The sequence below is a fragment of the Oncorhynchus kisutch genome, linkage group LG10 (genome assembly GCF_002021735.2).
Source record: "Oncorhynchus kisutch isolate 150728-3 linkage group LG10, Okis_V2, whole genome shotgun sequence".
Lineage (NCBI taxonomy): Eukaryota > Metazoa > Chordata > Actinopteri > Salmoniformes > Salmonidae > Oncorhynchus > Oncorhynchus kisutch.
The window spans coordinates 58638257-58657497 of record NC_034183.2 but is presented as its reverse complement, the minus strand read 5'-3'; the positions used below and the strand labels follow the sequence as shown (position 1 = coordinate 58657497).

The following is a 19241-nucleotide window of genomic DNA, read 5'->3' as shown; positions in this document are numbered from 1 at the left end:
GGTGAAGAATTGGACCACCCAGGGAAGTGTGATCAGAGTTGAACCGATCTGGACCTTTAATTGTCCTGATCTCGTAATATTTTATTAGAAGTCCTTCTCGCCACAATTAAAGTCATACGTTTTTTCCTTGTCAAATAAATTAATGTCAGACTTGCTAACTGGTTGAACCCGGCACGTGTATAACTGCAACCAGTTAACAAGTCCGACTACTACCACATGAACGGCGGCAATAGTACTTCTCAAGATGTTGCAATATTGGTGCATAAAAACATTTCGTTAATTCACTCACACTTTTTGGAGACTGAATTTGAGTGTGGCTTTGACCATACACATCCCTCATCACTAGCACAAGAGTAAAACATCCAAGCAGTTGGCATTTCACATTCAACTTAATTTCCACCATAAATGGATATGTGGAGTGGACAGTCCTAAAGATATGCTTTTGACTTGCCTGTTACAAGCCCGATTACCGACTGGGCACTTTCCCTGCAGCCCCCCCATCCCACAACCGACACTGTAAATGAAATATTTTTACTCCTCTTTGTATTGGAGCAGTGAATCGCTTTATTGAGTTTCAGACAATTAACAGGCCCACTTTAAAAAATATTTACTCAAATAGGATGTCACAACATTACAATGAGTAATAAAAAAAAAGGGCTTTAAAATGTACACAAAACCTGAAATAAAACAGTAATCAGACTCAACATTCCCTTTAAGATCCTTGCTAACCCACAAGGTGGCGCTGTGCACAATGCAACTCATGAAAAAAATTCTTAGGGACAGCGATTTTCATCCATAATAGTCACAGTAATAGATTGTTCAAATAGCGTGTATTGCACATGTGTACACATATATGCACTTATACACGTGAGTAGCAATTAGTATAAACACATTTGTATTGTCGCAACAGGAAAGCATTTGAAAGAACACATGACATTAAGGAATGTGCTTTGATCAATTCAAAACGTCTGCATTAGTTATGACCAGAAGAGAGAAAGAATATATTTAAAATATAAGGTAAAAGACAGTCACATATTCAAACATCCAACCACAGAAAGTGGAGATTGAAACACCAGCGCAGTGGAAGGACAATGTAAGAGACACACTTCTCTTTCCAAAGTCAAAAAATATACAATTACTCTTTGAACCTTGACGATCATAGGTCACTACATATACACAACGTATGAAATATCAATAAATATACATTATTTACTGAATAGCAAAATAGTGTGGCAGCAACAATAAAGCTATCTTCAATGATGGATAAGTCGATATAATTTACAAACTTGGATGTCTTCCAGTATCTGTTTAGACAGAACATATTCGCATGGTTGCCACTTGTAGTAGTTGTTTTGTCTAAGGCAACACACAAAAACATTCCTTTATTCAGAGTAGACTTTCTTGATTTGAGTGTTTTTTTTTTTTTTTGCTGCCCCTCCAATATACCCCCAGGAAAAAAGCTCTGACCTCCAAAACACAGTTCAATTAAAGAAAAAGGGTAATTCTGTCATGCCATCTCACCCACGGGACAGCCCAATAACCCTTATATATGCCATACAAGGTGGAGGTACAAAACTATGCACCAAATCTCAAAATGGTCAATGATCTACATCAAAACAAGGTCACAGTAGTCACATGTACTGCAAGCACCCCCCACACCATAGCCACATGTAAAAGGAAGTAGGAACTACTGTGTACATTACATATGTGAGTACAGTGGCATCCACCAACAATTTTGCAAGTGTAGAGTGTTTCAATTGCTACCCTGGTGACACGATTGTGACAACACCGTGATTAGAGTTCGTTCAAATGGCGAATGCCTGTTTTTTCTGTGACATCAGGTTTCATGTGCTCCGTCTGGGAAGTAGTACCACTGGAGAACAACAAAGAGCAAACCATGGTCGGTATGACAATGGGGGCTATGACGTTAAAGGGGTAGTTAACTCACCATTCAAAGTTTCAGACCTCGAAGGTGCTCCAATGTCAACATGATTCCAAGTCCCACACCATTGGTTAAGTAGCTCCAGCTGTAACGTGCATTTGGAAAGTAATTAGACGGCATCACCTTTTCCATATTTTGTTACATTACAGCCTTATTATAAAATGGATTAAATAGTCCCCCCCCCCCTCAATCTACACACAATACCCCATAATGACAAAGCAATAACAGGTTCTTAGATTATACATTAAAAAAAAACGTAAATCACATTTACATAAATATTCAGTCCCTTTACTCAGTACTTTATTGAAGCCAGTTTGGCAGCAATTACAGTCTTGAGTATTATTGGGTATGACGGTACAAGCTTGGCACACCTGTATTTGGGGAGTTTCTCCCATTCTTCTCTGCAGAGCCTCAAGCTCTGACAGGTTGGATGGGGAGTGTCGCTACACAGCTATTTTCAAGTCGCTCCAGATGTTCGATCGGGTTCAAGTCTAGGCTCTGGCTGGGCCACTCAAGGACATCCATGGACTTGTCACGAAGCCCCTCCTGCATTGTCTTGGCTGTGTGCTTGGAAGGTGAACCTGAGGTCCAGCCTGAGGTCCAGCGCACTCTGGAGCAGGTTTTCATCAAGGATCTCTGTACTTTGTTCTGTTCATCTTTCCCTCGATCCTGACTAGTCAAGCGGGCTGTCATTTGCCTGTCATTTGCCTTTTACTGAGGAGTGGCTTCCATCTGACCACTACCATAAAGGCCTGATTGGTGGAGTGCTGCAGATATGGTTGTCCTTCTGGAAGGTTCTCCCATCTCCATAGAGGAACTCTGGAACCATCGGTTTCTTGGTCACCTCCCTGACCACGGCCCTTCTCCCCCAATTGCTCAGTCTGGCCGTGCGCCAAGCTCTAGAAAGAGTCTTGGTGGTTCCAAACTTATTCCACTTAAGAATGATGCAGGCCACTGTGTTCTTGGGGACCTTCAATGCTGAAGAAATTTGTGGGTACCCTTCCCCAGATCTGTGCCTCGACACAATCCGGTCTCAGAGCTCTACGGATAATTCCTTTGATCTCATGGCTTGGTTTTTGCTCCGACATACACTGTCAACTATGGGACCTTATATAGACAGAAGTGTGCCTTTCCAAATCATGTCCAATCAATTGAATTTACCACAGGTGGACTCCAATCAAGTTGTAGAAACATCAAGGATGATCAATGGAATCAATTTCAAGTCTCATAGCAAAAGGTTTGAAAACTTATGTAAATAAGGTGCTGCTGTTTTTTTATTTGAGATACATTTGCAAAAATTCTAAAAAGACAAGTTTTTGCTTGGTCATCATGTGGTATTGTGTGTAGATTGGTGGGAAATAGTTTTTTTAAATACATTTTTAGAAGGCTGTAACATAACAACAAAAATCAAGGGGTCTGAATACTTCCCGATAGCACTGTATGCTTGAATCCCAAATAAAATGGAAAAGATGATCTGATTTCAACATTTTAGACAGTGCCAGTGTCCAACCTTCCCATTCATTTGGGATTGGAGCATAAAGCTTGATCTACTTGAGATGGACATGGAGTCATATAGACTTCAAATGACAGGGCTGAAAACCTCTAAAACTTACATTTTGGATTGAACTAAGCTAGCCCTTTGTGTTTCATATGAAGAAGGTTAACTAGTGAGAGAGTTAGGCGTTGACACACATTTAACGTTCATGAAAACATCGCCACTGTATAGTTATTACAGTATGTAGATAAGTTCAATATACAGTTGTGTGACAAAGGGACAAAAGTACCTTACGATGGTGAGTGGACAGGTAGAGAATTAAATATATATCATTACAGGGAAAAACTAGAAATAACCTATTCCTTAATGATAGTTTACCTCAATAAAGAGGACAGATGCAGAAGACTAGGTTAGTGTTATGTTACATTGTTTGAAATAAAACAAAATGATTAATGTAGACAAGCTCTGCACAACACCTCATCTCCTGAGAGTATGCTGGTTAAAAGAGATTATCCGGTACTTTTGGATACTTTTTAACCGGTAGTTCTGAAAGTTGTGCCAAAGAGCAAAAAGTGTCCCCCAACAATTGTGTATTACGTCACATATGTGCAGATATGTGCACCATGTCATTGAGCTCTCTTTCTCCGCTGTAGGTATACCATGTACATTTCGCTAGCTGACGAGGGGCAGAAGCTCATTGGTTTTACTCAAATTGCTAGGGGGCTGGCCCAAGTGGGGGAAAATAAGGAAAATGCCGCAGCACAGCATCCCACCCAAAAAAGTGGCTTTTAAACTAGGGATTGCGTAGCTAATTGAGGTAAGACAGTAATTCTGCTCATAGATTATGCATGCATGAACTATACATTGACACATCCAGCCCAAAGCCGGAGGTTTAAAAAATACTTAGTAGTCGCCAAAGTTCCGGAGCATGTCTTTAAGGGAGGTGTCGGTTACCATTCTCTAGTAGATATACTTGATTTGTATGAATTCCTCAAGCATGATGATAGATTGGAAAATATATTTTTCAGTGGGACAAAGACATCTTAGTATTTAATTTGTTTGATCATATGTGTCAAGTGCAAACACTTTTCATTGATTGAGAAATATAAATATTGATGACAACAACAGAGACCAGATAACACAGCACCTGGACACTAAGTCAAACAAAGGGTGACAAGTGGGCAACAGTTGAGGGATTGGGGTATTGCAGTGTAAACATCTAAAGTGGTGCTCGCTCATGGTTATTTGCCAAATGAGATCAATCCACATGTCACCAAATCACAATTTCTGTTGTCTTTTTTTTTGTGTGGAAAAAACAAAATGGCACTTAGAAAAAAGGATAAAACATTGATAGCAAATCTAACACGATGTGTGCTTAGGTGGCTTTAACATTAAATGTTTTTTTTACCCTTCTCAAATGTAATATTCATATCCAATTTGATTAACACTTATTGTCATTATTCGTATACATCTTAGTTTAGATTTTTTACAAAATAAAACATTTGTTTACAAAAAAAAAAGTGACCAAGTTCAGTCCTTCCCCTCTAAATTAATTGGAAAAACAATGAGTTCGTTATTGAACCGTCTCAAGTTGAGGGGTTTGCCAGAGCAGAACAGGATGCAGTATTTACAAGTGACAGGAAGTGACATAGCAAAGAAAGTTGGTCGTTGTAGCATTCAAATTTCCTCACAATCATACCGTCAGCCGCATATGTACGGGTCGGGATTGATAAAGGACGCAAAAAAACCTCAGTTGTTAAGGCCACACTGACCTTTGACCTAGAGTATTACACAAACCCAGAAAGAGAGAGGACATAGGATTCTACTCCCATCTCTGCGGAGATAGCTAAAATGGTGCATTCTCTGGAGGAAATTAAGGCATTTTGAAAGAAACAAACAAGCAAACAAATATACAAAACAGACATGAGTAACAAGTGTGTGGATTTGTCTTTCTGTCCTGTGTTCTGCTAAGTGGTGGTGTAGTTGGTGTTAACAGGGATATTTAATATAAAGGCACCAAGTTCTTCTAAAAACGTCTTTCTCCAGTCTCATGACCACCACAAGTCGCAGCAGCAAGCGTGAGACAAAAGTTTATAATCTAAGCATTATTCCACAAAATCCTTCCTCGTCCAATCCATGGCCTTCCATTGCACCAAGCGGTAAATTTGATTCTGGGTATGCATGTGTCCTTTTTTGATAGTCCAAACAAAGTAGAATGGTAAAAACCACACATACAAAGTGGAGGGAGCTGAGGCTTCCTGAAAAAAAAAAAAGGCTGTATTGGAGAGATATGTTGTCTCCTTCAGCCAGTAAGTCTCCCTTGGCAGGATCCACAGCACGACCTCCACAACCACAGCTGATATCGGATACAGTGAAAGGAATATACAGTATATATATATATATGTGTGTGTGTGTATATATATATACACACACACATATATATATATATACACATATACACACATATATACATATATATACACACATATATATACATATATATACATATACACATATATATATACATATACACATATATATACATATATATACACATATATATACATATATATACACATATATATACATATACATATACACATATATATACACATATATATACATATATATACACATATATACACATATATATACATATACACATATATATATATATATACATATACATATACACATATATATACATATACACATATATATACATATATATACATATACACATATATATATATATATACATATACATATACACATATATATACATATACACATATATATACATATATATACACACACACACATACATATCATATGTTTGTGTGCTTCTTTGAACAGATTATTGAATAGACTCACGAGAATACCAAACGACAGACAAAATAGGAACAGAGGTACGCATGCTCTGAAAGGAAGAGCATTATTCATTGATACAACCCCATTGTTGTTCCGCTGTTGGGAACTTAGTGTGTATAATATAATGCGGGTGTGTTTGAGTGTATTTGTGACTGTTGAAATATTTTTGCTGCTTGTTGGCTTTTCAGTTCTAATGTTACTGAAAAGTATAAAGTATGACAAGAAATGTACAAAGCTTCTCGGGCCTCATAGCCGAGGTACCCTCCTGGATCCACTGCCTTCTGCTTACAAAAAAAGATTCAAAGAAAAAAGCAAGACACACAGGCTCCTCAAAAGGTCCCGCCTCTTCCTGCTTTTCCACCAATCACGGATATCCGCCGCTGCCCTCTTTAGGTCTGTGTGTTCCCGCCTCTCCTCTCCCACACACACACTTTAACAAACTCACCTCAGTGAGTTGGAAAGGGAGGCTAGCACAAGTCCATCATTCCTCAGGAAATGGAAATGGGTGAGGAGAGAGCTGGAAAAAGGAGAGGATGACAGGAGAAGGCTAGTGCCGAAGGACGTGGAGACAAAGGTGTTACAAGACAGGCTCCTCTTCCATTGGCTCTTCTGTAGACCTGCAGGTACACCAAATAGGAAACGGCATGACAGACATTAGCCTCTTAGTCATGCTAAAATAAAAGCCCTTACCAAAGAAGGTCGTGCAAAACGTATATGATAAGTCTCAGTGGAACTTCAGGCCCACGGCCTTGTGAATGAATCTGAGATCTTAAAAACAGCCATTCCAAAACCACATAAAATCACCAAAAGAGTGAATGGTGCAGGTGTTTACCGGCTGGTCTCCGTGGAGACGGTGGAAGCGGCAGCCTGCTCCGTATCCACGGTAAGCGATGCCATGGCGGTGACCGTGTCGGCCTCGTCCTTCTCTCTCCGCTGGGCATCCATTAAGGACTGGCCCACCGTGGGAGCCAACCTTTGGAGAGAGCTCCAGTGTTTACCTGCGGGGAGAGAAAGAGTCGTGTCAGTTTTAAGGGTGACGTGATACACATGACGCAAACACAACTAAGTGCATATGTGCAGGTAAAACACAATGATAAATTTGATTTTAGCGAACTAACTCACTCTGTATCTCGATGACCCTCTCCAGAGAGGCAGCAGCTTTTGGACAGGGCTTCTGTTGCAGGACAGCCTGTGGCAGGGGGTCCAACTGACAGAGCGCGTGAGACAGAGTGTGCGAGAGAGAGTAGAGACAGAAAGAGAGAAAGAGAAAGAGACAGAAAGAGAGACAGAAAGAAAAAGAGAAACAGAAAGAGAGAGAGATTGGGATGTAAAAACAAAGAATTTCCTCTGAACAATTACATCCATCTCTACATGTAGTGTATGTGACATCACGCCACTCTCCCCTCCTATAGCAGATGATGTCATACCTCATCGCCGAGCAGGGCCGCCACGCAGGACTCGGAGGCATCACAGATGGCCGTGAGGTCGTGACCTCCTTCTAGCGCCAGGACCACACGTCCCCCTGCCAGCTTCATCAGCTGCTTGGTGAGGTGGCTGAAACCTGAGGATGGTTCAACACTGTACTGACCCTGTACTGAGTGTAATCTGACTAAATCCTGAATTGATGTAAATAGGAGAGGTCTGCACGGGAATTTTAGTTTTGTGCAGGTTTATGAAGTAAAGGCCCCTTATGATAGGAAATAATTGACGTACTTCAATATTCCTATGGAGTCTCTGGCTTTTCTTCTAGTGGTTAAGTACTATTCTACCAGCAGGGGGTAGTAGTGTATATACAATTAGCTGGAGGACCCTCCTATAAAAGCACAAACTATGGAAAAGGCTTGGCAGAAAAACTGAGTAATGTTCAACTTACATTTAGCAGTGACGTTGTATCCTCCCAGAGGGGACTGGTGGCCCTCCACGGCATCAAACCCAGCGGACACTAGGACCACGTCAGGGGAGAACTCGTTGGCTATGGGCATCACCACCGTCCTGTATAACAGACAAGATGGAGAACGACATTTTCATTTCCAGACCATCTGCAAGAACTAAGCAGCGTGCTAAATAAGCAGAGCCTGTTCATATGAATGAAAGATCAGTGCCAATGTTGCTGCTCGTTCAGCTAATGACCAACAACCGTCTGTTCACCTGAAGGCAGTCAGGTACTCCACGTCACCCATGGGCGGTTCTACGCCCCCTGTCCAAGCGATGTTTGTGTTGAAGCCAACACCAGGTCCAACCCCCACCTCTTCAGGAGCCCCACTACCGGGGAAGAAGTTTCCATCGTCGTAGCGATGCATGGAAATGTAAAGTACATTGGGGTCGTTGTAAAAAGCCTGCTGCGTCCCGTTACCATGGTGAATGTCCTGGACACAGAGAATGGATATGTGAATAATAATACATGACCTGCATTGATCACATAACATATGATATATATTTTGGTATCATAACAACACTAACACATAAAGGGCATAGATAACATACGACCCCACTCACCCAGTCCACGATGAGGATCTTGCTCACTCCTAGTTTCTGCTGTAGCAGCTTGGCTGTGATGGCCACTGAGTTGAAGAAGCAAAAGCCCCTGCAGACAGACACAAAATATGTCAATTTTTCTTTTATCAGCAGAAACAGGGAGATTGTTGAAGGGCACTGCCCAGTAGCTACTCAAAAGAGACGTTTGTACCAATTATTGTATCAACCATCGCACAGGCCACATCTCTATGGAACTGAAACCAACTCCCTTGAAGCCCCCTAGCCACTCCCCTGCCCCGGCTCTACCCATGATTCCCTGGGTGTACTCACATGGCAGTGGATTCCTCAGCGTGATGGCCTGGTGGACGCACCACGGCAAAACCGTTCTGAAACGGAGAGGAGAGAGAGAAACAGTTTGTGAGAATGTTGAGTAGGCCTATCCATCATCAAAATCAAGTGCTTATTGATCAGGGTACTACAGTGTCCACCCATGAACAAACCCACAGGGTATAGTGGTGCTTCTCCACCTGCATTGCTTGCTGTTTGGGGTTTTAGGCTGGGTTTCTGTACAGCACTTTGAGATATCAGCTGATGTACGAAGGGCTATATAAATAAATTTGATTTGATTTGATTTGAGTACATGATTATTACATATTGTTTGTTTTAAATTAAGGTGAAAGGTTGCCCCTGACAACTTTCAATCAAACAGTAGTGGAACAGAGGCTGGTAATGTTACCTTCAGTTCCCCAGCGGCCACTTTGAAAGCCAGCTCGATGACGCAGCCAACAGCCATTCTGACAGCGCCCGAGGAGTGCATCTCGTTCCACACAGTGTCACTGTCCACCTGCAGAGGGCAATAGAGAACACACTCATCCCCACCCTGCTACTGTTCTTTTAACACTGATAACATGACACTTCTGTAGGTGATGTAATGCTCAGCTTTGTGCTGCTTATGTTGAATGAATATATCCTACAATTAAACTGCATGACTTTCTGATAGTGTATTATCGAATCTCTACCTCTAAATAAAATGCAAATGTAACTCCATTATAAATGGATGGATGGATAGATGGAACACTCACCCCAATGCCTCCACAGGGCAACACAGCATACATCTTCTGACTGATTGGACCTTAAGGAGCCAATCAGGGAACAAAGATTAGGTTGTAGTTTAAACAAGTTAAACACTATTTAGCTATATTTCAACATTTTATCACACACCTTTTAGCCTTTCAAGCAAGGAGTTCTTTTCCCAAGATGCTCGGGATACAGTGCATTCGGAAAGTATTCAGACACCGACTTTTTCAACATTTTGTTAAAGCCTAATTCTAAAATTGATTAAAATCTTTTTTTTTCCTTTATCAAGCTACACACAATACCCCCATAATGACATTTTTGAAAATGTATTAAAAAACCATCACGTTTACATAAGTATTCAAACCTTTTACTTAGTTGAAGCACCTTTGTCAACGATTACAGCCTTGAGTATGATGCTACAAGCTTGGCACACCTGTATTTGGAGAGTTTCTCCCATTCTTCTCTTCAGATCCTCACAAGCTCTGTCAGGTTGGATGGGGAACGTCGCTGCACAGCTATTGTCAGGTCTCTCCAGAGATGTTCGATCGGGTTCAAGTTTGGGCTCTGGCTGGGCCACTCAAGGACATTGAGACTTGTCCCAAAGTCACTGCGGCATTATCTTGGTGGTGTGCTTAGGGTCGTTGTCCTGTTGGAAGGTGAACCATCACCCCAGTCTGAGATCCTGAGCAGGTTTTCATCAAATGATCTCTCTGTACTTCTTCCATTCATCCTTCATCATGTGCCTTTTACTGAGGAGGCGCTTCAGTCTGGCCTCTCTACCACAAAGGCCTGATTGGTGGAGTGCTGATTGGACATGTGGGGTGCTGCAGAGATGGTTGTCCTTCTGGAAGTTTCTCCCATCTCCACAGAAGAACTCTGGAGCTCTGTCAGAGTGACCATCGGGTTCTTGGTCACCTCCCTGACCAAGGCCCTTCTTCGCCAATTGCTCAGTTTGGCCGGCTCTGGCTCTAGAAGAGTCTTGGTGGTTCCAAACTTCTTCCATTTAAGAATGATGCAGGCCACTGTTCTCTTGGGGACCTTCAATGTTGCAGACATTTTTTGGTACCCTTCCCCGGATGTGTGCCTCGACACAATCCTCTCTTGGAGCTTCCTTCGACCTCATGGCTTGGCTTTTGCTGACATACACTGTCAAATATGGGACCTTATATAGACAGGTGTGTGCCTTTCCAAATTATGTCCAATCAATTGAATTTACCACAGGTGGACTCTGTCCAAGTTGTAGAAACATCAAGGATGATCAATGGAAACAGGATGCACCTGAGCTCAATTGAGTCTAATAGCAAAGGCTCTGAATACTTACTTACAAGGTATCTTTTTTTTTAATACATTTGCAAACATTTCCTTATGGAGTATTGTGTGTAGATTGATGAAAAGCTTTTAAAATCCATTTTAGAATATGGCTGTAACATAGCATATTGTGGAATAAGTCAAGGGGTCTGATACTTTCCGAATGCACTGTATAATAGTTTTTTTTTTTACCATCGATGTCTGCAAGTCCTGTTCTGCTCAGCACCGCACAGAGTGAACTCACTTTGAAGTGTGTGTGTGTGTGTGTGTGTGTGTGTGTGTGTGTGTGTGTGTGTGTGTGTGTGTGTGTGTGTGTGTGTGTGTGTGTGTGTGTGTGTGTAGTCGACGGCTCAGTCACTGCAGTGCTGTTTTGCAGCTGATCCAGTCATCCCCCCCCTCCCTCCTCTTCTATGAGACCCAGCCTAGCTATGAGTCACCCAGACGGGGGTGGACGGGCGTCTGGGGCCCTTTCCCCTCGACCAGCAGGTCTAAAAATACACCCCCTGCGCCTGTCAGGGGAGCTAAGCCTTCAAACAATCCACCTGACTGCGTGTGAGTGTGTGGGTGGATGAGGGGAGGGGCAGTCACTACTTTCAAGGATGCTTGGGGCAAATCTTGTTTCCACCATTTGAGCAAAATGGCTAGGGAAACACACACACCAAATATATTTGAGTAGTAAAGACAAGAGATGAGGTTAGGCACCTAAGAGCTTCTTGCTGTCTAGTTTCTGTCTGTTGAGGGGACTGGTGCCATACAGCAGGGTGTGGTATTCTGAATGCACAGTCTGGATCTCATCCAACGTGGCCTTCCTCCCCCGAATCCTCTGTACACGGTAAAGGAAAACGCACGTAGCACACAATACATCCATTTCATTCAGGGTTGTGTTGTATTGCTAATTGGAAAGTGATTTTTAAAATTAACTTTTACTAATAATGGATAAAGCTCATTCTCATTTCCACAAAAACAGTGGGGAGAACAAGTATTTGATAACCTGCAAAATCGGCAGTGTTTCCTTTTATCATAGGTACACTTCAACTGTGAGAGACAGAATCTAAAACAAAACTCCAGAAAACCACCTTGTGTGCTTTTTAAGAAATTAATTTGCATTTTATTGCATGACATAAGTATTTGATACATCAGAAAAGCAGAACTTAATATTTGGTACAGAAACCTGTGTTTGCAATTACAGAGATCATACGTTTCCTGTAGTTCTTGACCAAGTTTGCACACACTGCAGCAGGGATTTTGGCCCACTCCTCCATACAGACCTTCTCCAGATCCTTCAGGTTTCGGGGCTGTCGCTGGGCAATACGGACTTTCAGCTCCCTCCAAAGATGTTCTATTGGGTTCAGGTCTGGAGACTGGCTAGGCCACTCCAGGACCTTGAGATGCTTCTTACGGAGCCACTCCTTAGTTGCCCTGGCTGTGCGTTTCAGGTCGTTGTCATGCTGGAAGACCCAGCCACGACCCATCTTCAATGCTCTTACTGAGGGAAGGAGGTTGTTGGCCAAGATCTCGCGATACATGGCCCCACCCATCCTCCCCTCAATACGGTGCAGTCGTCCTGTCCCATTTGCAGAAAAGCATTCCCAAAGAATGATGTTTCCACCTCCATGCTTCATGGTTGGGATGGTGTTCTTGGGGTTGTACTCATCCTTCTTCCTCCAAACACGGCGAGTGGAGTTTAGACCAAAAGACTATTTTTGTCTCATCAGACCACATGACCTTCTCCCATTCCTCCTCTGGATCATCCAGATGGTCATTGGCAAACGTCAGACGGGCCTGAACATGCGCTGGCTTGAGCAGGGGGACCTTGTGTGCGCTGCAGGATTTTAATCCATGACGGCGTAGTGTGTTACTAATGGTTTTCTTTGAGACTGTGGTCCCAGCTCTCTTCAGGTCATTGACCAGGTCCTGCTGTGTAGTTCCGGGCTGATCCCTCACCTTCCTCATGATCATTGATGCCCCACGAGGTGAGATCTTGCATGGAGCCCCAAACCGAGTGTGATTAACCGTCATCTTGAACTTCTTCCATTTTCTAATAATTGCGCCAACAGTTGTCTTCTCACCAAGCTGCTTGCCTATTGTCCTGTAGCCCATCCCAGCCTTGTGCAGGTCTACAATTTTAGCCCTGATGTCCTTACACAGCTCTCTGGTCTTGGCCATTGTGGAGAGGTTGGAGTCTGTTTGATTGAGTGTGTGGACAGGTGTCTTTTATACAGGTAACGAGTTCAAACAGGTGCAGTTAATACAGGTAATGAGTGGAGAACAGGCGGGCTTCTTAAAGAAAACCTAACAGGTCTGTGAGAGCCAGAATTCTTACTGGTTGCTAGGTGATCAAATACTTATGCAATAAGTCATGCAATAAAATGCTAATTAATTACTTAAAAATCATACAATGTGATTTTCTGGATTTTTGTTTTAGATTCCGTCTCTCACAGTTGAAGTGTACCTATGATAAAAAATGACAGACCTCTACATGCTTTGTAAGTAGGAAAACCTGCAAAATCGGCAGTGTATGAAATACTTGTTCTCCCCACTGTAGCTACCACTCTTGTTTAAGTTACTGAGAGAAATTCTCTTTGGAAATATGGAACGGAGCTGGTCGCCATTCTAGCTGTAGTGTGCAGGGAGCCCTCACCTCACAGCGGCCCAGGAGCCCAGTCTCCTGCAACCGGGACCACACACTCTGGATGCGGCCGGCGTGCTCTGGGTGGATGTGGGTGTTCCCACACATACACTGGTGCTTCAGCATAAAGGTGTCGTACACCAACCCTGAGATGGTAGGAGAGGGAGAGAAAGAGTGCAAGAGAAAGATGGAAAGAAAGGAATGGTGTGAGTGAGATGGAGAGAGAGAAAGATAAGGGAAAGAAATAGAGAAAGATGGAAAGGAGAAAATGTAGCTTTTCAAGGCAGGAAGAAGACCAACCACAGGGCAACCTCTCTTCAACTTCTCTCTCAGAACAAATGGTGACCACACTGCTCATAACCCCATTACCCAGCAGGTCAGAGCATAATAAGACCATCATCTCTAATGGCTTTTTTCATGTTAGGACTGTTGGAGATGTTAATGATTCCATGGTGGAGGATGGCTCAATGTCATCCTGCCATCCTGGTTTCATCAGATCCAACCCTGCAGGCTCTCGCTATTATTATTTTCTCTGCTGAAATAATTACACCCAGGCAGGCTGCTTGCCTCAGCCCTTATTGAACTCACTTAGTACACGGGTTCCTAAACTTTTTCACTCCGGGGGGGGGGGGGGGCCCTTCCAGCATTGGGGAACATACCGTGCCCCCCCTGCATGTGCACACAACTATGGTCTATTTAAAGCTTATTTCCTGCAATTCTACACATTCTGCTATTGGTTGCAAAGACAATTTCAGTTTTAAAGCTATTTTTTGGGCAATTGTATTCAATGTTCCATGTCGAATGAGTATTCGTGATATTTGAGTAACTAAAACAATAAAAATAATATGGCCTAAAAAAAACATTAGCCGACATGGGCTAGTTGATCTGGACATTTCTGACAAGTTATAAATAGCTCTAAAGTATGCATTGACTGACATGACAAGAGGAACTAATGATACACCACCCCAATTTCCAAATTGCACCTTGTGCATTGTACTATTACAACTTTCAAGAGTAAGTTGAAAGCCGGACTGAGTACCTGCCGACCCCTCGCCACGCCCCACAGTTTGGGAACCACTGACTTAGTCAACACATCCTATCCTGCAAGGCCATTTGATCATGGACTGGCTAGGGGAGTGTTTGTTTTCTGAAAGTGTCTTTTCTAAGGCCAATGGCTTTCGTTAGAGTTTAATGGGGATTCATTGCCACATTCATTGCTACATAAGCTCTACTATCTACCACTATGACAAAAAAAATAGAGATTCAGATAGATAACTAAGTTGAGTCAGTTTCTTTCATATTGTTCAATGGGTCCTGATCATCTCACTTTGTATGTCATCTGTTCCAAAAACCAAAGAAGCGTACCTGTAGTGAAGAGGTGCTTGATGGGGACCTCACCCATGGGAGCCCCCTTGATGCTGGCAGCGGCAGGGGAGGACTGGGCCCTCCCCAGAGGTCTGTGGGGCATGCCCGAAATGGACAGGGACGCCTGGAACACATTGAGCTGTTGCAGGTGATGCTGGTCGGAAAATCAGGGACAAAACAAAACATTTTTAATACCAACTAAAGCTTTGAATGTCTTTCATCATGAGACACTGCCTGGACTTCAGTGTGAGTGGATGGACTTAGTAAATAAAATCAGCTCTGTGGCTTTCATCATTTACATCAGATAGAAATACTGCAACCTTGAGAAGTGACATTTCACAATAGCTGCAAACTGAATCTGCCACCTCAGGCCAATGGATCGAGGGGAAAATGGGAGGGAGGTGGAGCTAAATTAAGCCGGTTCTAGACTAAATATGGGCCCTGGGTAGAAACCCAAAAGGCAAACATATCCCCATACGAGCCTCAAAAGGCAGGGCAGGACAAGGACCGAGCCTTCCCAACAGCCAAAAGACTACTCTGACAATTCCCCAGCTGTAAACAGTGGCTGAGCTAACGGGGCTCTGCTTTCTGTCAATGGGAGAAGCACTACACATCCAGACAGGAGCTGTGTGAGCTCTAGGAAAAAACTAATGCGACAGATGCTCCTAACATAGATCAAATGACAAGGTTCATGGTTCTTATGCATCTTTTTTTTAAAACTGCGGACGGTTTGTTTCAAGACCTTGAGATGGGAGCTGAGTTTACACTCGCAGACACACACAGGTCCGGCAGGCCCACACCTTGCTAACCTCTTTTTAAACAAGAGATCCTAAGGCAATGAGTCTCTCTCAATGTCTTTTCTCTTTCCATTGCACAGGGCGGCTCAGATCCATTTGTATTCAAGGCACCACAGCAGACAAGTAGAGCAGAGTCAGAGGGAAAAAAGTTCAGCGGGGAGGCAGGGTGTGTGTGTGCAGGGAGGGGGGGGGGGCCCTTCCGTGTCACTGACTCGAATGCCAAAATAGGTTTTTGAGGTTGTTGTCTCTACAGAATGACTGCATACACCCCTGCTCCCTCCCTCCCTATGCCCCCCATACCCTAAAAACTCCTCTATCCCCCTAGCCCGTCACAACAGAAATAGTACTGCAGCAGCATAGCTCCCTGGTGGGAGGTGAATTGGTGTAAAGTGCAGGGGGGAGAAAAGGGCTGGTATGGTGAAGAGAGGGGGGGGGAGAGAAGGGTGAGAGGGAGGGAGAGGGGAATGATTCACCAAGGAGAGATGAGTCACAGATGAGTCCATTCACTGAAATGAAAAAAAAAAAAGCAGCAAGGGCAGGGGAGGGAGGGTGTGTGAGCGCGCGTTGTGGGGGAGAAGACGCAGCCTGAATTCTGATGCTTTTCTCTCCTCTGATATTTTTTCTCAATGGTGTGTGGGAGTAGGAGAGAGAGGTTTATTTTATAATCTCCCTCGCTGCATTGGTTCTTCCTCCAACGCACAAACAGCATTTCTTAGAGGAACATGACCACAAAACATGTCCATTCTTTTCCCCCCTCTTTTTAACATTACGTATTAATTGCTGTCAATGACCATAATTTTGAGCCAAATATGGTAACCAACAGCAACATAGCCAACTGTGGCCATTTACTGTATTATATTATGTTTAGGTCCTCAAAAGAGTATGAGGTGATGAGGATCCAAATGCATGTCATCAACTACTGAGTAGAGTAGCTCTGTCTCGGGCAATGACAGCTAAACCCAAATTCAATCCATCTTGGTGATAGAGAGATATATATATATATATATTTATTTATTTTAATTTTAAATAGGCCACTTGCCCTTTTGCAACTTTTGTTTCACAACTTTTAACTGGAGCTGCTTATCCTCTTGGTAATTTGTGAAAGAACTGCAGGCGATTCATTCTCGAGAGCTTGTTCCTTTATTTCCTGCTAAGTGCAATGGATGACTCACAGGTGGGTGGGAATTAAGGCTCTCGTCCTTCTGTAGGGAGCTATGACGACGATGCCTCGCACAGCGCAGCCACTCTGCCCTCCGAGAGGGGATACCCTTTTCTAAATCACCAGGCCCCCGTAAAATTCAACCCATCACTCGAACTCGGTGTGAACGCCAATCTATGTAGACACATCGCTAATGATGACGTTCCTACCTTTTCAACTGCATAGCCTTTGCTACTGATCTTTTGGTAGGTAATTTCTAAAATCTACAACCCTCCCTGGAGTGATTGGTCATTCTAGACTGTTTCAAGTCATAAATGGCCCATTATAAGAGGTACAATGACGAATCAAGTCACAAGGTAAGTAATCACAGACAGACGTCACCGGAACAGATTTGGGAAGTTCAACAACGAAAGGGGTCTGAATATTTTTACTGCACTGTTTGGATCAAGTAGCAAACATTTCGTTGCACCCGCTATAACACCAATACACTTTGATTTGATTTCAGCAGAATTAATCATATTACAGGGAAAGACAATAAAGCTCATGGTTTATAAATAAACAATTTGCACCTCTTATTGGCTCTCTGATTTTCTTACAGAAAGTCATCTTAATTAGTGTTAAACTTGCAAGGCAATACATTTTGTTTTTCCTTATCAAAGTAAAATTAAATGCAAAATGTCTATAAAAAAATTCTGTATTTACTTGGCCGTAAGGTACGCCCTCCTCATCACACTCCCTCAGCTCGATGGCCTCGTCTTCATCATCCTCTTCCTCCAGGTCGCTCTCTGTGCTCTCGCCCTTCAGGGGGGTCAGCAGGCGTTCTGAAGGGGGCGACGTCTCCCCCGACTCTTCCTTCTGGAGCCTCTGCTCCTGAGGACGCCCCTCCCCCAGACGCTCAGACCCTGCCCCCTCCTCCTGCATCTCCTGCGTCTCTGTGAGCTCCTCCTCAGTCTCCTCGGGGTGGGTGGGCGGTTGGCGAGGAAGCTCCACCCCTTTTGACAGAATCTGGTGTGGTTGACAGATAGGGGGTTAATCACTGCTGCCACATGTAGAGTATACTACACCCCCCAGTCCAGCAAATGGCATACAACACTTTTTTTTACCTGCAAACAAACAACCATAACCTCTAATACTGTAGTGTTTCTTGTGGTGCCCCCTACCTTGTTGAGCTGGTACTGCTTCTGCTTCTCCAGGAAGTGCTGGTGCTGCTGCTGCATGACGAGCTGCTGCAGGGCCTGGGGGCTCTGGGGGAGGGGCGCAGACTGTGTGCGGCTCAGGGGCCGGTGGCGTGGTAGCTTGTTCACCGTGCGCATACTGTTGGACACCCGGTCCCCCGTCACCAACGGCGACTGACCATACATGGGGACTGGAGGGAGGAAGAGTCAGAGAGATGTGTTTCAGAAGAGGCAGTATGTATTTATCTACATTTACCTGCAAGTAGAACGCTCTGCTGGCAGGGATGTAAGAGTATAAATATATATGTTGGTAGATGTACCTGAGAGGAGGGCACTCTGCTGGCGGGCCTGCTCCAGCAGGAGGACGTGTTGCAGTAGGGAGGAGTGACTGCTGTGGCTGTTGGGGGCCTGGGTGGAGTCTAAGTCGTGTTGCATCCCAGGTGGCAGGCATGATGCCGGCAGGGACGAGGTGCTGACAAACTTGCCCGTCAGAGCCCCACCCTGACGCATGGTCTGGATGGCCTGCCTCTCCGCCTCCTGCAACAGCTTCTGATTGGCCTGAGGATGGAAGGGGGGTTAACTAAGTCAGACTGTCTACATTAGAGGACAACTCTGGTTCAGGGGAGTGTGTGCTGGTTTCTATTTTACCTCAACTCAGTGGAATGGAGCAGGTTGAGAGTTTTTTTTACAAGTATTTGAAAAAAGCATTTCAGAAGCTATTTTTAGAACAAGGCCAGCACTGGAAAAAATTTGCATATTTATCTTTATGCCAACAGTGACGGGTTCTGACTTCTAAACTTGAAATATTGTTAATCATCAAGTATCCCATGGAAAGGAGAGGGGCCACAGTTTGGTTGTTACAGCAGAAGTTAATGGTCATCTGTAGGAGGAATGTAAGGTTGGATATGAGCTAGGGGCTTGGAATGTACTGAGTTAAGAAAAGGCAAT

At 43.6% G+C, this 19241-nt stretch overlaps 1 protein-coding gene across 9 annotated transcripts in view; it reads right to left on the bottom strand.

Annotated features, from left to right (window-relative positions):
- Positions 1-526: 526 nt before the first annotated feature.
- Positions 527-19241, bottom strand: part of hdac5 (histone deacetylase 5) — an 82641-nt gene continuing 63926 nt past the window's right edge. For 6 of the 9 annotated variants that reach the window (XM_031834240.1, XM_031834241.1, XM_031834236.1 and 3 more), the window contains 16 exons: positions 18614-18851; positions 18279-18484; positions 17821-18123; positions 15163-15316; positions 13810-13943; positions 11871-11991; positions 9866-9915; positions 9520-9627; positions 9114-9169; positions 8805-8892; positions 8457-8674; positions 8182-8300; positions 7736-7869; positions 7431-7515; positions 7141-7306; positions 1414-6925 (listed from right to left, as the gene is read on the bottom strand). In XM_031834240.1, coding sequence (XP_031690100.1) covers positions 6886-6925; positions 7141-7306; positions 7431-7515; positions 7736-7869; positions 8182-8300; positions 8457-8674; positions 8805-8892; positions 9114-9169; positions 9520-9627; positions 9866-9915; positions 11871-11991; positions 13810-13943; positions 15163-15316; positions 17821-18123; positions 18279-18484; positions 18614-18851 — 2220 coding nt within the window. In that variant the 3' untranslated portion in view covers positions 1414-6885. Of the gene's footprint in view, positions 6926-7140; positions 7307-7430; positions 7516-7735; positions 7870-8181; positions 8301-8456; positions 8675-8804; positions 8893-9113; positions 9170-9519; positions 9628-9865; positions 9916-11870; positions 11992-13809; positions 13944-15162; positions 15317-17820; positions 18124-18278; positions 18485-18613; positions 18852-19241 lie in introns of all 9 variants that reach the window. The other 3 variants (XR_004211294.1, XR_004211293.1, XM_031834239.1) reach the window with 3 other exon arrangements.